This window comes from Piliocolobus tephrosceles, chromosome 21, assembly GCF_002776525.5.
Source record: "Piliocolobus tephrosceles isolate RC106 chromosome 21, ASM277652v3, whole genome shotgun sequence".
Classification (NCBI taxonomy): domain Eukaryota; kingdom Metazoa; phylum Chordata; class Mammalia; order Primates; family Cercopithecidae; genus Piliocolobus; species Piliocolobus tephrosceles.
In genome coordinates, this window is record NC_045454.1 from 1295681 (window position 1) to 1318452 (window position 22772).

At 47.5% G+C, this 22772-nt stretch overlaps 1 protein-coding gene across 1 annotated transcript; it reads left to right on the forward strand.

The window, feature by feature from the left end:
• Positions 1–19135: 19135 nt before the first annotated feature.
• LILRB4 (leukocyte immunoglobulin like receptor B4) lies at positions 19136–21188 on the forward strand. The gene is made up of 6 exons (XM_026457632.1): positions 19136–19384; positions 19540–19575; positions 19759–20043; positions 20190–20489; positions 20801–20851; positions 21130–21188. The coding sequence occupies exons 1-6, from the start codon at positions 19351–19353 to the stop codon at positions 21186–21188; spliced, it is 765 nt and encodes a 254-aa protein (XP_026313417.1). The 5' UTR covers positions 19136–19350.
• Positions 21189–22772: the final 1584 nt, after the last annotated feature.

The following is a 22772-nucleotide window of genomic DNA, read 5'->3' on the forward strand; positions in this document are numbered from 1 at the left end:
ATGGAATACGTTGGCCATAAAAAGGAACAAAATAATGGCATTTCCAGCAACCTGGAGGCACTTGGAGACCATTATTCTAAGTGAAATAACTCAGGAACGGAAAACCATCATCGTATGTTCTCGTAAGTGGGAGCTATGCTTTGAGGATGTAAAGGCACAAGAATGATATAATGGACTTTGGGGACCCACGGGGAACAATGGGAGGGGGTGAGGATGAAAGACCACACTTTGGGTACAGTGTGCACTGCTCAGGTGATGGGTGCACCAAAATCTCAAAAACCACCACTAAAGAATTTATACATACAACGAAACGCCACCTGTTCCCCCAAAACTATTGAAACTTAAATAAATAAATAAATAAAAATAAATTCACCACATTAACAACGACAACGGCAAAAATCCAATTCCACATAGCGTAATGTTTTCACGGTCTATGCATGTTGTAACATGTCATTGGTCTTTGTTCCCTTACGTGATTGAAGAATATTCCATTCTAAGGCTATATCACATTTTGTTTATGCATCCACCAATTGATGGACATTTGAGTTGTTTTCACTATTTAGTTATTATGAATAATGACACAAAAGGTCATATATTTTGGGGTTTCTTATTTTTTATTATTTTTATTATTTTTTTATTTTTTAAAAGTTACAATCATTTATTTTATTTTATTTGTCTGAGACAGAGTCTCACTCTGTCGCCCAGGCTAGAGTGCAGTGGTGCGATCTTGGCTCACTGCAACCTCTGCCTCCTGGATTCAAGCAATTATCATGCCTCAGCTTCCCAAGTAGCTGGAATTACAGGTGTGCACCATCACACCAGTTACTCGGTTGTTTCCAGCTGCTGTCACTTGTCTGTTTCAAGACACCCAGCTCCAGTCTCCTGGCTGTTTGTTGAGTCTCAGCTGTAGTCATCCCAGCTGATTCTATCAACAAAGTCGCATCCCCCTGCAGTTTCCAAATGTCTTCTGTAAATTCCCAGAGCTGCCCCGGCAATCATCTACTCAGCTGATCCTGAACGTCCTCCTAGTGTTTAGCTGTTGATCTTTTTTTTTTTTTTGTTGAGACAGAGTCTCGCTCTATCACCCAGGCTGGAGTGCAGTGGCCGGATCTCAGCTCACTGCAAGCTCCGCCTCCCAGGTTCCCGCCATTTTCCTGCCTCAGCCTCCTGAGTAGCTGGGACTACAGGCGCCCGCCACCTCGCCCGGCTAGATTTTTGTATTTTTTTAGTAGAGACGGGGTTTCACTGTGTTAGCCAGGATGGTCTCGATCTCCTGACCTCGTGATCCGCCCGTCTCGGCCTCCCAAAGTGCTGGGATTACAGGCTTGAGCCACCGCGCCCGGCCTAGCTGTTGATCTTGAGAATGAGCCATACATATGGATCTGAGAGCTGAGACCAGTCCTCTGGGTCATGCTTTACTTCCTGCACCAATAAATACTTTAAAGACCTCACATCTGGCAGTCCTGTGTCATGCTCTGGGGTGTACAGATCACTTGGACCCAGTCTCTGCCTTCATGTCGTTCAAGGCTACATGGGGTTAACAAGAGCTACAAAGGAGGTGTCAGTATTTTTTTAAGTATTTTATTGGCAGTGATTGTATATATTTGAGATGCACAAGGGATAATCTGATATACATTGTGAAATAATAGCCACGGTCAAATTAATCAGCACATCCATCCGCACCCATGCTGTACATAAGATCCCCTGAACTTGCTCATCTTAGGCCTCCAGGATGGAGCATATGTATCCGGGATGAATTAAGGTGTCTGAGGGGAGGCATGGATGGGTGAAGACAGACAGCTCATCCCACTTATGCACATAACACACATGCACATGTACTCACACATTCACACACGCACACGCATGCAGAAGCATGAATGCACTCACACATGTCAGGAGACCTCTGAGTCCTCTGTGCGCTGGAACTTGTTGGTTTTCTCCACTCCTCTTATACAGTTAGATGCTCTCCCTACTCAGATTAAAATGGAAAATGACTTGAGAACCACTAGGGGGAGAGAGTGTCTCATCTGACTTAATTTTTGTGCACATTTTAAATAAAAAATAACACACTTACCATGGGCATGCCTTTGGCTGGATTGCAAAGGTAGACATATCAAAGCATCTTGTGATACCTAATAAATGTATACAATTATTATTTTTCAATTTAATTTTAAATAAAAAATAGCACACTTACCATGGGCATGCCTTTGGCCAGATTGCAACGGTAAACATATATCAAAGCATCTCATGATACCCAATAAATACGTATGATTATATACAATTATTATTTTTCAATTAAAATATCATAATAAAATAACAGAAAAGAAACCTGCATACTGGTAACAGGGTGGATTTTTACAAGAAAGAAAGTCGTTTTATACAAGAAAAAGAATATTTAAAAAAAAAACAACTCAACAATAACTCAATCAGCTTATCCTATGGAGCAGTTACTAGTTGAATACTACGCACGCATCAACACATTCAGTAGTCTTACATATGCCCCATAGCTTGTCGTATCATTTTCCTCACTTGTGGGGATTTTGATAGTTGTTGAGGATGTCTAATCCAATTATACATTCCAGAGCGAGGAATAAAGCCACAGGATGCCTTTGGTGGCCAAGAAAATTCAATAGGAGACAAATCTGAGCTAAAGCTTCATTGACTACCTGACCTCCGTAAGCTTCTAATCTGACCGGAGGGTCACGATGATGTTTTGGGTCTTCTGAAGTTAGTGTTAGCTCAGAGCCAGTGTCTAGCTGTACCCAAAATATCTGATTATTTCCTTTACCCAGTGCACAGTTACCATGATAAAGGCCGTAGGTCCATTTAAGGAAAGTCGAGAGAAATATAACTGTATAACTTTTTGTAGTATATACCGGGGCAGTGCCTTCAAGGGTACCTGGTCTTCCCTTTAATTCAAGGGGTTCTGGGTCTATAAACTGGTCAAATTCTAGTAATTGATTAAGAAATTGTGACTCTCTAGTTGATGATTCTAATTAGATTCTTACTCTTCACCAAGAAATGTTCTGCTTATACAAATCAAGTAAGAACTGAGTAAGCTTCCTATCTATTTCACGTCTTAGAACGCTGCGGTCGACTGGACAGCAGGAAAGGGCTGCATGAGACAGTCTATTCGGATTACTGCTTTGACTCTGCTGTCCATTATGATCACCACACCCAGTTCTGTGATAACCACACCCAATTCAACACACCAGATTCTCGCCTTTGTCCACTGACTTCTGACATTGAGTCCTGCCACTCTGGGATCCAACTACACCCTTTACATTTACGTTCTCCGTTCAGTGGCAGCAGTTCCCACTGGAAGTTCTGACCACTCGTAATACACCCTCTGTCCTTTCCCACCTTGTCTGTACCCTGGAGGCTGACTCTATGGATTGCATCACCAACATCTTCTTGCGTCTAGTTTCTGGTTGAGTTCAGCCATGGGAGGCACCGTCAAGAGAGCAGAGGGCGAGAGGAGAGAGAGGCTGGGGATCTATTCCCACACATACACCCTGCCAGGCAAAAGACTGTGCTCCTCTACCCATGACATCAGCTTCCACAAGGCACTTCCCATCTCCCAGCTCCGTCCTCAAGGTGACTTTCCAGAGACCCAGTTACATTCGGCTGTTACTAAAGAGTCAGTTACAGTCATCTAGCTGTTTCCAGTGACCACCTCCAACCCCCCATAGCTGCCTGGCTGTTTGCAGAGATCCACTCGGCTGCTTCTAGAGACCCGATTACGTCCACCTGGCTGTTTCCAGAGACCCGATTACGTCCACCTGGCTGTTTCCAGAGACCCGGCTACATCCACCTGGCTGTTTCCAGAGACCCGGCTATATCCACCTGGCTGTTTCTAGAGACCCGGCTACATCCACCCAACTGATTTCATTATCACTGACGCAGTCCCCAGCTGCTCCTATGTCTCCTGGAAATCCCCAATTGCCCCAGAGACTTTGCTGTAATTTTCTGCTCAGCTGACTCTAGGGATCTTCCTGGAACTTAATTGCTGACCTTAAGAATGGGCCGTATTTATGCAACTGAAAGCAGGGCCCAGTTCTCTGGGGAGTGCTTTCCTTTGTACATCAACAAATAATCCTAAAGACCTAACGTCTGGCAACCCCATGCCAGGTCGTAAGGTGCACAGGTCACCTGCATCCAGTTTTTACCTTCACAGTTGTTCAAAGCTGAGCAGGGAAAAAGAAGAACCACAGATAAGTTCAGTGTTTTCCTTTTTATCCTTTTAAAAAATCATTCTTTTATTCTTAAAATGGTTTAATCAACCAAGATTGTATATACTGAGGTGTACAACATGATGATTTGATATATGTATACATTGTGTAATGATTTCCACAATCAAATTAGTTAGCACACTCAGCACAACCAATGCCATAAATAGATCCCCCAGACTTGTACATGTTATGCCTTAAAGTTGGTGCCAGAGTTCTGTTTATTTACTTTTATCCATATACGATAGTTGTATATAGGTTTGGGGTACTTACGATGTTTCGGTACTTGTATACAATGGGTAACAATAAAATCAGGGCAATTAGGGTATCCATCACCTCAAATATTTATCTTTTCTTTGTGTTGGGGAGCATTACAATTCTTTTATTTTAGTTGTTTTGAAATATACAATATAGGCTGGGCACGGTGGCTCAAGCCTGTAATCCCAGCACTTTGGGAAGCCGAGACGGGCGGATCACGAGGTTAGGAGATCAATCCCAGCACTTTGGGAGGCCGAGACGGGTGGATCACGAGGTTAGGAGATCGAGACCATCCTGGCTAACACAGTGAAACTCCATCTCTACTAAAAAATACAAAAAACGAGCCGGGCAAGGTGGCGGGCGCCTGTAGTCCCAGCTACTCGGGAGGTTGAGGCAGGAGAATGGCGTAAACCCGGGAGGCGGGGCTTGCAGTGAGCCGAGATCCAGCCACTGCACTCCAGCCTGGGCGACAGAGTGAGACTCCGTCTCAAAAAAAAAAAAAAAAAAATACAATATATTATTGTTAACTATACTTTCCCTACTGTACTGTCAAAGTTACTTCTCCTATCCAACTGTATTTCTGTACTCCATAACTAACATCTCCTTATCCCCCACCCTTTCCAGCTCTAGTAACCACCAGTCTACATCTTTTTTTTTTTTTTTTTTTTTTTTTTGAGACAGAGTCTTGCCGTATCACCCAGCATGGAGTACAGTGGCGCAATCTTGCCTCCCTGCAACCTTTGCCTCCCTGATTCAAGCAATTTGCCTGCCTCAGCCTCCTGAGTAGCTGGGATTACAGGTGCGTGCCACCATGACCGGCTAAAGATGGGGTTTCACCATGTTGGCCAGGATGGTCTTGAACTCCTGACCTCAAGTGATCCATCTGCCTCAGCTCTCAAAGTGCTGAGATTACAGGCATGAGCCACTGCGCCTGGCCTTTTTTTTTTTCTTTTGAGATAAAGTATTGCTCTGTTGCCCAGGCTGGAATGCAGTGACACAATCATGGCTCACTGCAGCTTCGACCCTCCAGGCTTCAAGCGATCCTCCTACCTCAGACTCATGAGTAGCTGGGACCACAGTGCACACCACCATGCCTGACTGATTTTTGTATGTTTTGTAGAGTAGGGGTTTTGCCACATTGGTCAGTCTGGTCTCGAACTCTTGATCTCAAGTGACCCACTTGCCTTGGCCTCCTAAATCACTGGGATTACAGGCACAAGCCACCACACCCGGCCAACAAGTCTACTCTCTCTGTTTAGGAATCCACTTCTTTTTTTTTTTTTTTAAGACAGAGTCTCACTCTGTTGCCCAGGCTGGAGTGCAGTGGCCAGATCTCAGCTCACTGTACGCTCCGCCTCCCGGGTTCACGCCATTCTCCTGCCTCAGCCTCCCAAGTAGCTGGGACTACAGGTGCCTGCCACCTCGTCCGGCTAGATTTTTTGTATTTTTTTTAGTAGAGACGGGGTTTCACCGTGTTAGCCAGGATGGTCTCGATCTCCTGACCACACGATCCGCCTGTCTCAGCCTCTCAAAGTGCTGGGATTACAGGTTTGAGCCACCGCGCCCGGCCAGGAATCCACTTCTTTAGCTCCCACATATGTGTGAGAACATTCGAGACTTGTCTTTCTGTTCCTGGCTTATTTCACTGACCATAATGACCTCCAGTTCCAGCTATGTTGCTGTAAATGTCAGGGTTTCATGCTTTTTTAAGGATGACCCCTCTTCCATTGTGTATCTATACCACATTTTCCTTACCCTTTTATCCACTGATGGACACTTCGGTTGATTCCGTATGCTGGCTTGTGAAGAGTGCCACAATAAACACAGGGGTGCAGGGACTCTTGTGATGTCCTGAGACTTTTTCCTTTGCATGGATATCCAGGAGTGAAATCACTGGGTTTTACGATAATTGCAGTTTCGGTATCTTGAGGAATCTCCATGTTTTCCGTAATGGCTGTACTAATTTATATTCCCACCAACAGTGTGTAAGAGTTACTTTGTCACCACATCCTCACCAGCATGTTTTTATTTTTATTTATTTATTTATTTAGATGGAGTCTCACTCTGTCGCCTAGGCTGGAGTGCAGTGGCACTGTCTCAGCTTACTGCAACCTCCACCTCCTGAGTGCAAGTGATTCTCCTCCCTCAGCCTCCTGAGTAGCAAGGATCCTCCTGATTACAGGTGAGCACCACCACGCCCAGCTAATTTTTGTCTTTTTAGTCGAGACAGGGTTTCACCATGTTGGTCAGGCTGGTCTCAAACTCCTGACTTCATGATCCGCCCACCTCGGCCTCCCAAAGTGCTGGGATTACAAGGCGTGAACCACCATGCCCAGCCCAGCATGTTTTTATACGTTTCTTTGACAATAGACACTTTAACCGAAACAAGATGATACTCACTGTGGTTTCGATTTGTATGCCAGTTTTGATTGTGGGTTTTTGTTTGTTTGTTTGTGTTTTGAGGTGAAGTCTCACTCTGTTACCCAGACTGGAATGCAGTAGTGCGATCTTGGCTCACTGCAGCCTCTGCCTACTGGGTCCAAGTGAGCCTCCTGCCTCAGCCTCCTCAGTAGATGGGACTACAGGTGTGTGCTGCCAGGTCCAGCATTTTTTTTTTTTTTTTTTTTTTTGGTAGAAATGAGGTTTCACCATGTTGCCCAGGCTGATCTCAAACTCCTGGGTTCAAGTGATTCGCTGGTCTTGGCCTCCCAAAGTGCTGGATTATAGGCACAAGCAACCACGCCTGGCTGACGATTAGTGTTTTGAACAGTTTTTATATAGCTGTTGGCCATCTGTATGGTTTCTTTTGAGAAATGACTATTCAGATCCTTTACACACTTGTTAATGGAATTATTCGGGAAGTTTTGTTGAGGTGTGTTTCTTCTAGGCCTAATTTGTTGATGTTTTTATGATGAAGGGATGTTGAATTTTGAACAAATGCTTTTTAAACATCTTTTGTGATGATCATATGCCTTTTTTTTTTTTGAGGCAGATTGTCACTCTCTCACTGAGGCTGAAGTGCGGTGGTACAATCTCGGCTCACCACAAACTCTGCCTCCCAGATTCAAGCGATTCTCCTACCTCAGCCTCCCAAGTAGCTGAGGGTGCCCGCCACCACACCCAGTTAATACACACACACACACACACACACACATATATATGTACCCATTATATATACACATATATATACACACACACATATATGTACATATATATATATATATATATATTTTTTTTTGGTGAAACCCCTTTTGAGACAGAGTCTCACTGTGTCACCCAGGTTGGAGTGTAATGGCACGATCTCGGCTCACTGCAAGCTCTGCCTCCCGGGTTCACGCCATTCTCCTGCCTCAGCCTCCCGAGTAGCTGGGACTACAGGCACCCAACACCACACCTGGCTAATTTTTTGTATTTTTAGTAGAGATGGGGTTTTACCATGTTAACCAGGATGGTCTCGATCTCCTAACCTCGTGATCCGCCCTCCTCAGCCTCCCAAAGTGCTGGCATTACAGGTGTGAGCCACGGCGCCTGGCCAATATTTTGTATTTTTAAAAGAGCGGGGTTTCACCATGTTGGCCAGGCTGGTCTCCAACTCCTGACCTAAGGTGACCCACCCACCACAGTCCCCTAAAGTGCTGGGATTGTGGGAGTGAGCCACTGAACCTGGCCATGATCATATGTTTTTTGTCTTCCCTTCTGTTGACATGAGGTGCCATATCTATTGATTTGAGAATGTTGAAATATCTTCCCTTCTGGCTGCTGTGTGGAGTGTGACCTCTCCTACCCTCCATGGCCTTCCAATCCCACTGTCCCCCGGCCAACCACTCCCAAACTACACAGAAGTCTCTTGTGCATGGAGCAGCCGCGATCGATCCTGGTGGTGACTGGCGGGTGGTGTTTCAGGCATGGCAGAGTCAGAGAAGCTCCCAAGGAGAGACCAAGAGGTAAACTTAAGTAGAGCTGCGCCCCATCCTTGGCATCTGTAGAACCCTGGATAAAATCAAATATGCTGACCCAAATGTCCATCAATGATAGACTGGATAAAGAAAATGTGGCATGTATATGCCCTGGAATACTATGCAACCATAAAAAAAAGATGAGTTCAGCCTGACGCAGTGGCTCACGCCTGTAATCCCAGCACTTTGGGAGGCCAAGGCGGGTGGATCATGAGGTCAAGAGATCGAGACCATCCTGGCCAACATGGTGAAATCCCGTCTCTACTAAAAATACAAAAATTAGCTGAGCATGGTGGCAGACACCTGTAGTCCCAGCTACTCGGGAGGCTGAGGCAGGAGAATGGTGTGAACCTGAGAGGAGGCGGAAGTTGCAGTGAGCCGAGATCGTGCCACTGCACTCCAGCCTGGGAGACAGAGTGAGACTCTGTCTCAAAAAAAAAAAAGGATAAGTTCATACCCTTTGCAGGGACATGGATGAAGCTGGAAACCATCATTCTTAGCAAACTAACACAAGAACAGAAAACCAAACACTGCATGTTCTTACTCATAAGTGGGAGTTGAACAATGAGAACACATGGACACAGGGAGGGGAACATCACACACTAGGATCTGTTGAGGGATGAAGGGCTAGGTGAGGGATACCATTAGGAGAAATACCTAATGTAGGTGACAGGTTGATGGATGCAGCAAACCACCATGGCACGTGTATACCTATGTTACAAACCTGCACCTTCGGCACATGTACCCCAGAACTTAAAGTATGGTTTTAAAAAAACAAATACGCAGTTATGATCATGAGAAAGGTTGTACGGATTTTGGGGCATGAGCTGTGTGACATCTGTGCTAAGGATGTAGATGATGAAGCAATATTGTTGGTGCAGGAAGTAATGACAGGGGCTGGAAAAACCCTTGGAAGAGCCGCCTCCCCCATAAGCCTGCCCTGCTTTCTTCTTGCCTTGCTCTCTCCTCTGTCTCTGGCTTCTCTCCTTCCTGGCCCCCATGTTGTGATGCCACATCCCACTTGAAGGATGTCTATGCACAACCCTACCCAGCCTCAAGATCTATTCAACGCGGTATCCTGCAAATTTTTCCTGTAGAATGTCCACCTAGCCTGATGCACGCTGCTGAGCCTTGAGACTGCAGCTCTCAGTGAAGAGACTCAGGCAGTGTGGTTGAGTAACCGAATCAAGGGACTGAAATTTGTGTCTAGACTGGGAAATGCAAATCCAGGATGATATCCCAACAGGCTGTCTGGATTCTGTAGTTTCCTCTCTCTTCCCTTGGTGTTTCCTGTTGTAGCTCCTTCCAGAGCACCAGCACCTGAACAAACACTCTCTGCACATCCTCCTGCAAGTGACAGCTCCTCTGCCAGCCTCTGTGTCTTCCTGCATAACTGGTGGCAATTATGGCTCCTTCAGGGTGGTGGTGCAAATTATACAAGATTGTGAATTCCAAGACAAGAGACACAAATTGGTTGTTATTATTGGTTTGTTTCCATTTTAATGCCAGTTGTTGAAGACAGGATACAACAAGTAGAATATCGTACACTGTGAAGAGTTTCACAAATTGCTTCAGCCAATTTGAGGAGGAGTTGGGAATTTTAAGGGGAAGTGATGGGCAGTTATGACCAGGCAGCCTTACCACAGAGATTACTCAGAAAACAGAGCACATCTGCCCCATGACACAGGCAAACGAACTGGGAGAGAAGCATTGTTCCCCTCGGCCACATACTGTCAAATACAAACATTCATCCTCTGATGAATGAATACACTTTTTTTTAAGAGGCTTCACTCTGTCGTCCAGGCTGGAGCGCAATGGCACAATCTCAGCTCACTGCAGCCTCCACCTCCTGGGTTCAAACAGTTCCCCTGCCTCAGCCTCCCAAGTAGGTGGGACTACAGGCATCTGCCACCACACCTGGCTAATTTTTGTTTTTTGTCTTTGTTTTTTGAGACGGAGTCCCACTTTGTCACCCAGGCTGGAGTGCAGTGGCACGATCTCAACTCACTGCAATCTCTGTGCCCTGGACACAAGCAATACTTCTGCCTCAGCCTCCTGGGTAGCTAAGACTACAGGTGCCCACCACCACACTGGCTAATATTTGTATTTTAGTAGCGATGGGGTTTCAACATGTTGGCCAGGCTGGTCTTGAACTCCTGAACTCAGATGATCCACCCACCTCGGCCTCACAGAGTTCTGGGATTACAGGCGTGAGCCGCCGCTCCCAGCCAAAATGAATACATACTTTGTGTTGCATTTATAAAACAGATCATTATACAGTAGTGAAAAATGCACAAACTAGGTCTACCAACAAAAATAGAGACAAATCCTGGAAATATAATGGCACGTGAAAGAAGGAGGCCAAAAAGAATGCATGTGAAATGACTGCGTTTTTTGGAAAGAGACAGCATATTTCATTCAGGAAGTAATAGAAAGGTGTGAAAATTATGAATAAAGAAACAACATGACTCACTTGAAAATAATGGTGATTGTCACACACACAGATTATGAAAGGAAGTCAAGAAGCTTCTGGAACAACAGCCATGTCCCTTCTGACTTTCCTTTGGTTCTACCTATCTTCTGTTTTGATTATTATTAATGGGTCATTTTGTTTAATGCTTATTCTTTAGGTTTTTGAGCTTCGCAACAAACAGTGAAAAAATAGAAAGGTTTTGGAAGAACCTCAGGTGATAACAGTTGGATCCATTGGAAGCCATATGGGAAATAGCAGGTTTTCTGAAACCTCAACCCAGGCTGGTCCAGAGAGGGAACAAGTGCCCTGGCTGGATTGTTTTTTGTTTGTTTGTTTGTTTGTTTGCTTTTGACTGTTGTTGTTTGTTTTTTGTTTTTGTTTTGTTTTGTTTTTCAGATGGTGTTTTGCTCTTGTTGCCCAGGCTGGAGTGCAGTGGCTCAATCTCAGCTCACTGCAACCTCCACCTCCTGGGTTGAAGTGATTCTTCTGCCTCAGCCTCCTGAGTAGCTAGCATTACAGACATGGGCCACCACACTTGGCTAATTTTTATACTTTTAGTAAAGATGGGGTTTCACACCATGTCGACCAGGCTGGTCTTGAACTCCTGACCTCAGGTGATCCACCCACCTCGGCCTCCCAAAGTGTTGGAATTACAGGCATGAGCCACCGTACCCAGCCTGGTTGGACTCTTGACACCACATGGTGTGGGCTTGCATGAGGTGGACTTCTGACTTTAAATCCTCCTAGGAATCGTCAGTACCGCTCAATGGTGACGCACTTCATCTCCGTAATCTGAGGCTGTGCGTTAAATGCAATATCCATAGGTTACTCCCTGCGGAACTCTAAGAAAGGTCCTTAAACTGTGCGTCTCACAGTCAACACCCATGGCACTGGAATGGAAGGAGTGCTCATCTTCAAAGGTTCCTGCCAGGTACTAGTGGGTAGTGTACCTACCTCACTAACCACGGGGCTCAGTAACGTTTTCTGCAAAGGACAGGATAGTAAGTAGTGTATGCTTTGAAGGCAATAGGAGCTCTGTCGCAGCTACTGAACTCTAGCACAGTAGGGTGAAGGCAACCACTGACAATTGGTATATGAATGAACATTGCTATGGCCCAATAACATTTTATTTATGGAAATGGGTGAGGAACCAGTTTTGACACTAGGGTCACAGTATGCTGACTCCTGACTTAAAAGATCTGAGCCTGGCATCGTTTTTTGTGTTCAAGATACATGACTTACCTAAAATTAGCACCATCATGCAATTACTTTTGTCACCACCATCATCATCATCATATCATCACCATCGTTATTCTTATTATCATCCCCAACATTGGCCTCCTCCTCATCATCATTACTGTCTTCATCAAAACCATCATTGTGTCTTCACTGTGATATAACACAATGCATCTTTCCTCCAACATGGAAAATACGAGTCTACCATATTTTCTTCTCTCCATAACAAGAGTAAATTCCAACCCAGAAATGTCTTGAAGGGAGAGGAAAACTCTCTCTTCTGCCTTCCACGTTCTGGAATTATTTATTAAAATGGGAGATAAAAATGCAGACAGAATCTTTAGATATTGTAACCTATTGAAAAGACTGCAATAAAACACTACTAAAGAAATACATTTACATCTATTTGTAATGTTCTGTGGGGGTAGGACAAGAAAGGACCCCACGGGGTTCTGAGTGTTTCCTGCTGTTTTTGCATTTTTAACAATTAAGCAGAGCCAGTCCTGTCAGAGGCAGCACAGGAAGCTCCAGGACCAGAGAGAGACCTCATTGCTGGGGGTGTGGGTGCTCAGAGAGCCTCTTGGAGGGAGTGGCACCTAAGCTAGGGCTTGGAAAAATAAGTAAGAAATTTCCAGTAGATGGAGGTGAGGAACGTCCTGAAAGGCATTGGAAGCAGATACTCAGATTAATAGGTAACCTCATGGGTAAGAGAAATGCAAACATTTCCATGGTCACAGTAGGTGGGACAAAGGAGAGAGTGACAAGAATTGAGATGGCAAAGACTCAGATGAATGCAGTAACCTCACGGGTAAGACGAACGCAAACATTTCCATGGTCCCAGTAGGTGGAACAAACGAAGTGTGACGAGAATTGAGGTAGAGATGGCAAAAGGAGCCTGAAAATGAGGGCCCTTGGTAGCATACTGAGATGCTCAGAGAAGCCTGTCCACAGGTGGTAGACCAGGCTCAAATGGAGAAACCCAAAACAGAAAGACAAGAGCATTGTTCACAGCCTCAAATTCAAAGCTGAGCATAAGGGATCCTTTGATGTTTCCAACATGGTGGATGATTCTCAGCTTATGTGCTGCCAAAGGTCCAGAATCTTGTCTGATTCCAGGGTCCATGGGAGAGGCAGCCAGGCCAAGAGACAGAGAGACTAGGGGGTACTGCCTGAGGTAAAGCCAGTCACGGTAGTCCCCACTGTCTTTGAAGCCATGCTGAGAATTGGAAAATCTTCACACTTAACCCTGAAAATGTGAGCAAAGTCCCTGAATCCAGCAGAGAAATCTAAACCTGATATAAAAGTCTCAGAGATGTGCTTAAGGATCCTTGGCGTTTTCCAGTGGTTTCTGCTGTTGGATTGTGATATCACAGAAGTGGGGATAGAGAGGGAGGCATTGGAGCAAGAGAAGCATATGGGAAATGGAGCTATGGAAATATCTTATCTACATGTATATCTACAAGACATGGTGGAAGAGAGAGAGAGAGAGAGACTTATTAACCAAGTGTGGACTGAGCTTCTATCATCCCACATCCTGGCAACCTACCATATAATCCATAAAACGGATCCTCCCTCTCCCCTCTTCTTGCCTATACGACCCAGGAACCAAGTCTTGGGAGGATTCTGGATCCCATCCAAGAGATGAACAGCAGCAATGTTCCTTCCCAGACACCTGCCCAGGAGTGGGAGAAACTTTACTCTTTGAAGACTTGTATCTGGTTTGCCAAATACTACTCCAGACATTCTAGTGGTGTGGGACTGTATTTCCTGGCAACGAAAAGCAGAAGGCAGGTGTGGTGGTGATAAACCTAACGAAATAGCCACAACCTGAAATGTACAACAGTGAAATGGAGACCGTGGAATGCAATCTGTCCTCCAGAAACCTGGAGATGCTCCGTACTTGGGAAACCCTGGGTCTCTGGATTATAGGAGTGACACAGGGTAAGAGCAGACAAACTGATGGCAAGTGTTTTCATAGCAGCTTGAACTCCATTGCTCTCCCACACCCAAAAGACACTTGGAGTGTCTTTCTTTGAAAACGTGGAAAAACTCCTGAGCAAATTCTTCCAGGTACTTTTGTTTAGGTAATCTTAGGGTAACACCTGGTTGATCATCTTGTCACCCTAGACTACAACTGGACATATATATAATGGGCACCTTAAAAATAAGAAAAATCATTTTAAGGCAGAAAATGTTCCTGTCCGAGGGCCAATAGTATTCATTTGAAGTAATTTCAAATGAAGTCCAAGTTATTGCACTCTAAGGCTAAATGTATTCTTATGCTTGAAAATTGAGATTAAGTTGATTAATGTAGATGTTAGGGTTTAGTTCATCACCCAGGCAGTCCAGTGCAGTGAATCAGTGGTTGGAGATCAGGGAAAGAATTTATTCTATTCTGGGACAAATATCTTCTCAATCTCACTAGACTGACAGCACAAAGACAGGAAACAAGGGAGCCATATTCAAAATAGAGAAAGGCAGAGTGTAGCATGAGCTAGGAATGACTCAGCCAAAGGGAGAGTTGAGCAACCATGGAGATTTTCCACATGCTGACATTTTGGGGATCCCCCCATGGGCCAGTCAATCCCCAACTGATCAAACTTCACTAAACCCAATCATGACTTTACCCTTGCCCAGGAGATGCAACGTGGGGTAGGAACTAAGAATCATCTTTCTCGGTGTCACATGATGTCAATTGAACATGAAACAATCCCATTACTGGGTATACACCCAAAGGATCCTAAATCGTTCTACTATAAAGACTCATACACACGTATGTTTGTTGTGGCACTATGCACAATAGCAACGACTTGGAACGAACCCAAATGCCCATCAATGATAGAATGGATAAAGAAAATGCAGCACATATACACCATGGAATACTATGCAGCCATGAAAAAAGAGATGAGTTCATGTCCTTTGCAGGGACACGGATGAAGCTGGAAACCATCATTCTCAGCAAACTAACACAAGAACAGAAAACCAAAGACCGCTTGTTCTCACTAATATGTGGGAGTTGAATCGTGAGAACACATGGACACAGGGAGGGGAACATCACACACTGGGGCCTGTCAGGGGGTTGGGGGTCGAGGAGAGGGATAGCATTAGGAGAAATACCTAACGTACATGACGGGTTGATGGGTGCAACAAACCACCGTGGCACGTGTGTGCCTATGTAACAAACCTGCACATTCTACACATGTATCCCAGAACTTGAAGTATAATCATAAAAAAAAAGAAAATGAAACAATAAAACATGAGTTCTTATGAATCACAGAACACCCGTGCCCCCAAATTGAGTTGGAAATTTATGATTCATTCCAATTAGGTCGTTTTTAGTATCTCACAAAAGTTTGATTCTACAGTGAAACATACTTTGAAAAGAATGAAAAGATTCTTGTGGTCTTTTTACTTCTTGTAAGGCGTTAGGATCCACCCGTTTGAATATCTTTGCCCAGGACCACCTGCAATGCTTCTGTTTCCACCCCCAGGCATTCCTTCATTCAGATGATGCCAACTCGTCATCACCATCTGACCTCTCATTCAGCTTCCTCACCACCCTCCATCTCAAATCCACAAAATATGTTATTGCTTTCTCTTTTTTTTCTTTACTTTTTGAACTTCAACTTTTATTTTAGATATGGGAATACATGCTCAGGTTTGCTACATGGGACTATTGCACCCAGAAGGTGAGTGCAGCACCCAGTGGGTATTTCTTTCATCCTGTCCTATTGCTTTAAATCTTTCCTTCCCGGGACTGGTCCTATTTCTAAACTTTTTGCGTAGTGACTTTATCAACTTAGTTTTTGCTAGGATGCTAGATTTTCCAGAAGGGGAGGTAACTGGAAATGAAGTCTGGGTTACTGTGAATCCAATATATCTGCTTTGCTCGCCTTTATCTCTTGTGTCCTGGGATGGCCACAGGTTGACATGTTTAAATGTTTCTTAAGTGAGGATGGATAAGATTTACTGAACAGTGAGTGCATGACTACAAAAACAAAATGAGGCTGGGTGATTTGGCCGATGCCTGTAATCCCAGCACTTTGGGAGGCCAAGGCGGGCAGATCACCTGAGGTCAGGAGTTCAAAACCAGCCTGGCTAACATGGTGAAACCCCATCTCTACTGAAAATACAAAAATTAGCCTGACATGGTGGCAGCTGCCTGTAATCTCAACGACTCGGGAGGCTGAGGCAGGAGAAGTGCTTGAACCCAGGAGGCTGAGGTTGCAGTGAGCGGAGATTGCACCACTGCACTCTTGCCTGGGTGACAGAGCGTGATCCTGTCTCAAAAACAAGAAAAAGTAAAAGAAAAGAAAAAAAAAGCAGCAAAATACAAGAAGAAGTCCAGGACTGGTAAAGGCAAGTCATGCTAAGCGGTTAAAAAAGGGGTGAGGACATCGAAAAACCTTCTGGCATATTTCCCAGTCCTTGCCTAGCACAGGTTACTCTGAAAGCAGAACTTAAGGATATGAGTGCAGGTAACTGATTTGGGTACCAGGGTTAAGGGAATAGCGTAGAGAAAGAGAGAAGGGAAGGAATTTCTGAAATCAGCATGCATCGCGGACACCACTGCAGCAGGTAACAAGGACAGGTCCACACCAGGATCTCTGATAGTTGCAGACCACGATCCAGAACTTCCCTCCAAAACAGGAGATACTCGGCAATATGTGCATGACTTTCTAGTCCCCATTTCTGGGAGTTTGTTTTTCCCTAGAGATTGTCCAATGCATCAGACTTCAGCTGAAATAGCTTCCAATCAGCTCCTTACACACCAGTGTGGAGATACACATGGAAATCCTCGAAATGAGATACTGTCCCTGTGATTCTGAGAGGGACCCCAAAGGATACGGAATGAGGTAATAAAAGCAGATGCTTGGAAACCTGAATGCAGTGCTATTCACGCAGTTCCCGGCACTTTGACTTTCAGCCTCCTGCAAGCCTCTCCTTCTTTGCCTTCCTGACCATTAGACATGATTTATTTGGGGTTTGTTTTAACCTCTACTTCCTCTTTCCCCTCCCACCCTATGTTTCAGTTCTAAAATTAGAAGGTCCTCTCATCCTTTTTTTTTTTTGAGACTGAGTCTTGCTCTGTCGCCCAGGCTGGAGTGCAGTGGCGCGATCTGCGCTCACTGCAAGCTCCGCCTCCTGGGTTCACGCCATTCTCCTGTCTCAGCCTCCCTAGAAGCTGGGACTACAGGCGCCCGCCACCTCGCCTGGCTAATTTTTTTTTTTTTTTTTTTTTTGTATTTTTAGTAGAGACGGGGTTTCACTATGTTCACCAGGATGGTCTTGATCTCCTGACCTCGTGATCCGCCCGTCTCGGCCTCCCAAAGTGCTGGGATTACAGGTGTGAGCCACCACGCCCGGCCTTCTCATCCTTTTAAGGAGATCAGAGGCAGAAAATGATTAGTCACCATCTAGGACAGACCACAATCCCAGATCATTGCAGGACATGCCCATTCGAATGGATGATTACTGAGAGCTGACCACCTGCAGTGTTTTACACAGGCAGCGGCCTGAGGGTGGAAGCTATCTGGCCTTTTTGCGTACTTGTTATCTATTTATGGTTTTTTTTTCTTTTCAAAATAATTTTACTAAATATTGAATTCACCAACTCTATATATTTATGGAGTACAATGTGTTATAAATGTATACATTGTGGAATGATGGAATCAAGCCAATTAACATGTCCATCACTCTGCATACTAACATCTATCTGCAGTGAAGACATTTAAAATCTGTGCTTGGCTGGGCATGGTGGCTCACGCCTGTAATCCCAGCAACTTTGGGAGGCTGAGGTGGGCAGATCACCTGAGGTCAGGAGTTCGAGACCAGCCTGGCCAACACGGTGAAACCCCTTCTCTATTAAAAACACAAAAATTAGCCAGGAGTGGTGGCGGGTGCCTGCAATCCCAGCTACACAGGAGGCTAAAGCAGGAGAGTCACTTGAACCCGGTAGGCGGAGGCTGCAGTGAGCTGAGATCACACCACTACACTCTAGCCTGGGCGACAGAGCAAGACTTCGTCTCAGAAAAGAAAGAAAAAATAAAAGATTTTGGAGCTACATCGTGCCAGCGCTGCAGAGAATGAGTTTTGTTTTGCGACACAGTTTTTAGGTGGCTACTGGTAGAGATGGAAGGTTTGGCCTCACGTAGGCAGGGCCCCATGGGACATCAGTAGCCAACCACGACCTGGCTGCACACTGGCCCACCAAGCGTTCAACTGGCATGCACAGCCGCTCTCCGTCATCACATAGAAGTGGTTTCTGCGAGATTTGGCTAAAGGAGTCCCTGAAGGCCTGTGGGAGGCAGAATAGTGACCTTCCAGAGACGTCCACGTCCTGAGCCCCAGACCCTGTGAATAGGGGAAGCGTATGTGGCAAAACGAACTTTGCAGATGTGATTAAGTTAAGGATCTTGGGTTGGGGAGATTATCCAGGTGGGCCTAATGTAATCACAAGGGGCTGAGTAAATGAAACGGGGGAGGCAGCAGGGTCAGAGTGAGAGAAGCGGGCGAGTGGACGGAAGCAGGGGCCGGATAACGGGGCTGGTGGCTTTGAGGATGGAAGGAACGGTGAGGCTGGAATGTGGGAGCCTGCCGAAGCTTGAACAGGCAAGGGAATGGCTGCTCCCTGGAGCCTCCAGGAAGACACGGCTCTGATGGCAACTGTATTTTAGCCCAAGGAGACCCATTTTGGACTTGTGACCTCTGGAATGGTAAGTCAATAAACCTACATTATGTTAAGCCACTAAGCTTGTGGTGATTTGTTATGGCAGCAATCGGAAGGTTTATGGTTCACCTGTGCTCTGAAAACACAGGTTTTTGTTTGTTTGTTTCACTTGTTCAGTGATGTACCCCCAGCATCAGGGACATTGCAAGTACACAATACATACGGGTTGATGTCTGGGCAAGAGAGGAATTCAGATCAGGGAGACAGCAGGCTGGGATCAGAGAGACCCCATTTCTGTCTGAAATGTCTGCAGAGAACCTGGTGCCTGCCCCAGACCTAGCCCTGGGGAAATGAAAGCCAGGCTAGGGTTCAAATAAGGGCAGTTTCCCTTTCTGCGGGCTGCTGATGGAACAACCCAGTGACTAGAAGGACCCCGCCTCCGAGCGGCCACACACCGTGTGTCTCTCTGTCCTGCCAGCACTGAGGACTCATCCATCTGCACAGCTGGGGCCACTGGGAGGAGACGCCATGACCCCCACCCTCATGGTCCTGTGCTGCTTAGGTGAGATTTAGGGAGGGGGAAGGGAGACCCGAGTCTTGGAAGAACTTTGCCTCACAGCCAGGCCCTGGTTCTTTAGGAGACTCAAAAATCTCAGGGTAAAGAGAGGACCTGCTCAGGCTTCAGGGGCAAATCCCTCACAGGGAACTCTCTTCCAGGGCTGAGTCTGGACACCAGGACCCACGTGCAGGCAGGTGAGTCTGTCCCCAGCTGTCCCAGGTCCCTCGTCCTCACTAGGGACGGGGCCACACATGGGCAGCTGGGGGAGGAGACCACAGTGCTGGGTGACTGATGGCGATGACGGGGAAGTCCTGGGGCTGGGAGCTGGGATCTGAGTGTGGGGACGTCTTGGGATGCAGCCTCTGATTTCCTTCCAGGGCCCCTCCCCAAACCCACCGTCTGGGCTGAGCCTGGCTCTGTGATCAGCTTGGGGAGCCTTGTGACCATCTGGTGTCAGGGGACTCTGGAGGCCCAGTGGTACTGTCTGGATAAAGAAGGAAGCCCAGCCCCCTGGGACAGACAGAACCCACTGAAACCCAGGAACAAGGTCAAGTTCTCCATCCCATACATGACAGAGCACTATGCAGGGAGATATCACTGTTACTATCACAGCCATGCAGACTGGTCAGAGCTCAGTGACCCCCTGGAGCTGGTGATGACAGGTGAGAGGACACCCAGGGGTCCCAGACCCAGGCTCCGCCCTCAGGAAGGGGGTCAACTCTCAGGGGCACCTTCCTCTCACAGCCCAGCCCTGGGGATGATGTGGGAGGTGGGAGCCCATGAAACACGGTGCCTCCTTCTCTCCTAGGAGCCTACAGCAAACCCACCCTCTCAGTCCTGCCGAGTCCTCTTGTGACCTCAGGAGAGAGCGTGACCCTGCTGTGTCAGTCACGGAGCCCGATGGACACTTTCCTTCTGTTTAAGGAGGGGGCAGCCCATCCCCTGCTGTATCTGAGATCAGAGCACGGAGCTCAGCTGCACAGGGCTGAATTCCCCATGAGTCCTGTGACCTCAGTGCATGGGGGGACCTACAGGTGCATCAGCTCACGCAGCTTCTCCCACTACCTGCTGTCACGCCCCAGTGACCCCCTGGAGCTCACAGTCTTAGGTGAGGCTCCTGACCCTGTCCTCTCTGAGCTCAATGGCTCAGCTCAGGCCCTACCCCCAGGAGAGCTCTGGGCAGGGATGGAGGGAGGGGGGCTCAGCCAGTGGGGACTCAGCCCTCAGCGGGGAGGAGGACAACGGGGTCCTCCCAGGTATGCCCATGCTCTTCTCCCTTACCTGGGGTCCAGAAGGTGCCAGGAGGGGAGAGACATGGTCCCTGGGAAGCCACAGGGCAGATGTAGGAAGAGGTTCAATTTGAGGTGGAGACTCCGGGGCAACCCCAGACTCTCACCCTCCTCTTGTCCTTCTACCCAGGATCCTTGGAGAGTCCCAGCCCCTCACCCACAAGGTCCCTCTCAGCAGCTGGTGAGTCTTAGAGGCCACTGTCCAGAGAGTTTCCAAAGCCCGAGGCCTGTCTCAAGACACGCTCAGTGGATCTAAGTCCTCGTTCCAATTCTCAGCTGGGCTTGCTTCCGGGGATGTGGGAGTCGGGCAGTGACTTGGGAGGCACTAGAGCCTCCCAAGGCCCTGAGGCTGGGTAATGCGGGGTGAGGAGTCAAGGCAGAGGGAGACGTTGGGAGGAGAAGCCGAGCTGAGGTGGGGGGCAGGGCAGCCCCAGCCCTCACGTCCCTGTTCTAACCCAGCAGGCCCTGAGGACCAGCCCCTCATGCCTACAGGGTCAGACCCACAGAGCGGTGAGTGAGGGGCTCTGAGTGGGAGGGGGTTGGGGTCCCGGGGAGGCAGGAGTGGGCTCTGTCCTAGGTTCAGGCTCCTCTGGAGATGGCGATGTGGACAGATCCCTCCCCTGCCTGGGACTCAGTTTCTCCAGGTGTAAAGGAGAGAGACCTGCAGGTGGGAATGTTCCTTTCAGCTCTGACTCCCAGCTGTGACCTCCTGGGAGAGGAGGCCTCCCAGGGAAGCCTCCCAGAGTCGATTTTGCAGGGGCCTGTCCTGTCCCACCTGCAGCGGTGACGGTGACCTGGGGCAGGGGAGGGGAGCAGGGCTGTGGTTCAAGATGATCAGGCTCTTTCTCTGCAACTCTGCGGCTTGGCTCTGGTGCAGGGAACAAGGGCTGCAGGTCAGAGTCCTGGGTTCCCTTCCTAGCTCTGCTGCTTCCTGGCTGGGGGCCCGGGGCAGGTGATTCCCCTCTCTGAGCCTCAGTTTCCTCCTTTGTGAAATGGGTAGAGAGAGGGTGGCAATCTCAAGTTGCACGACTGCTGTGAGGGTTGGAGGTAATGAAAGAAAGACCCAGCACACACAGTAGGTGTGCACACAGTAGGTGTGCGCACAGTAGGTGCTCACATCAGTGACATCATCCCCATTCCTGATGTCATCACGCCCAAGGTCTGAGAAGGCACTGGGAGGTACTGATCGGGGTCTTGGTGGTCTCCATCCTGCTTCTCTCCCTCCTCTTCTTCCTCCTCCTCCAACACTGGCGTCAGGGCAAACACAGGACATCAGGTAAGTAGGAAATTGGGGACCCGTGGGCTGATGCAGGGTGGGCTCAGGGCACCAGCCAGAGACTGCAGATAGGAGAGGTCAGCTTAGAAACTGATTCAGAAGTTCCCAGTGAGAAAATCTAGAAAGAAGAAAATAAAGAAGGGCATAACGGAAGGGCTTTATTCTTTCAGTTTTTCTAAACGTAGGAAGGATTTAAAACATCCTTGCAAGTGTATTTTCGGGTTTGTCTCCCTCTTGAGTTGCATGTGCAAGGCAGGTGGTTCTAATATTCCGAGAGCTGAGACTCTGTCCACCTTTTCCCAGCCCAGAAACAGACTGATTTCCAACGTCCTCCAGGGGCTGCAGAGCCAGAGCCCAAGGATGGGGGCCTACAGAGGAGGTAATTCTGCCAGAAGACCTCAGGCTCCCGCCCACTCCAATAGCCACCTCACTGCCCCTCACACTCCCGTATCCTCCCCCAGGTCCGGCCCAGCAGCTGACGTCCAGGGAGAAAACCCCAGTAAGTGAGAGGCAGAGGGGGGCACCTGGGGTGGAGAGGCGGGCCCCAGAGTTTCCATAGCAATGGGGGCAGGAGCACAGGCTGGGAAGGGTCAGGGACTCGGGGGGAGGTGGTCTGAACCCACACTGTGGGACCTCAGGCACATCACAGCCCCTCCCTGCATCACAGTGGCCCTAACGGGAACAGGGCAGGGGCCGGCAGGACTGAGACATCCCAGGGAACCTTCCCCGGAGACAAACCCCTTGCTCTGCCCCAGCAGATGCTGCCGTGAAGGACACACAGCCTGAGGATGGGGTGGAGCTGGACAGTCGGGTGAGACCCCGCCCC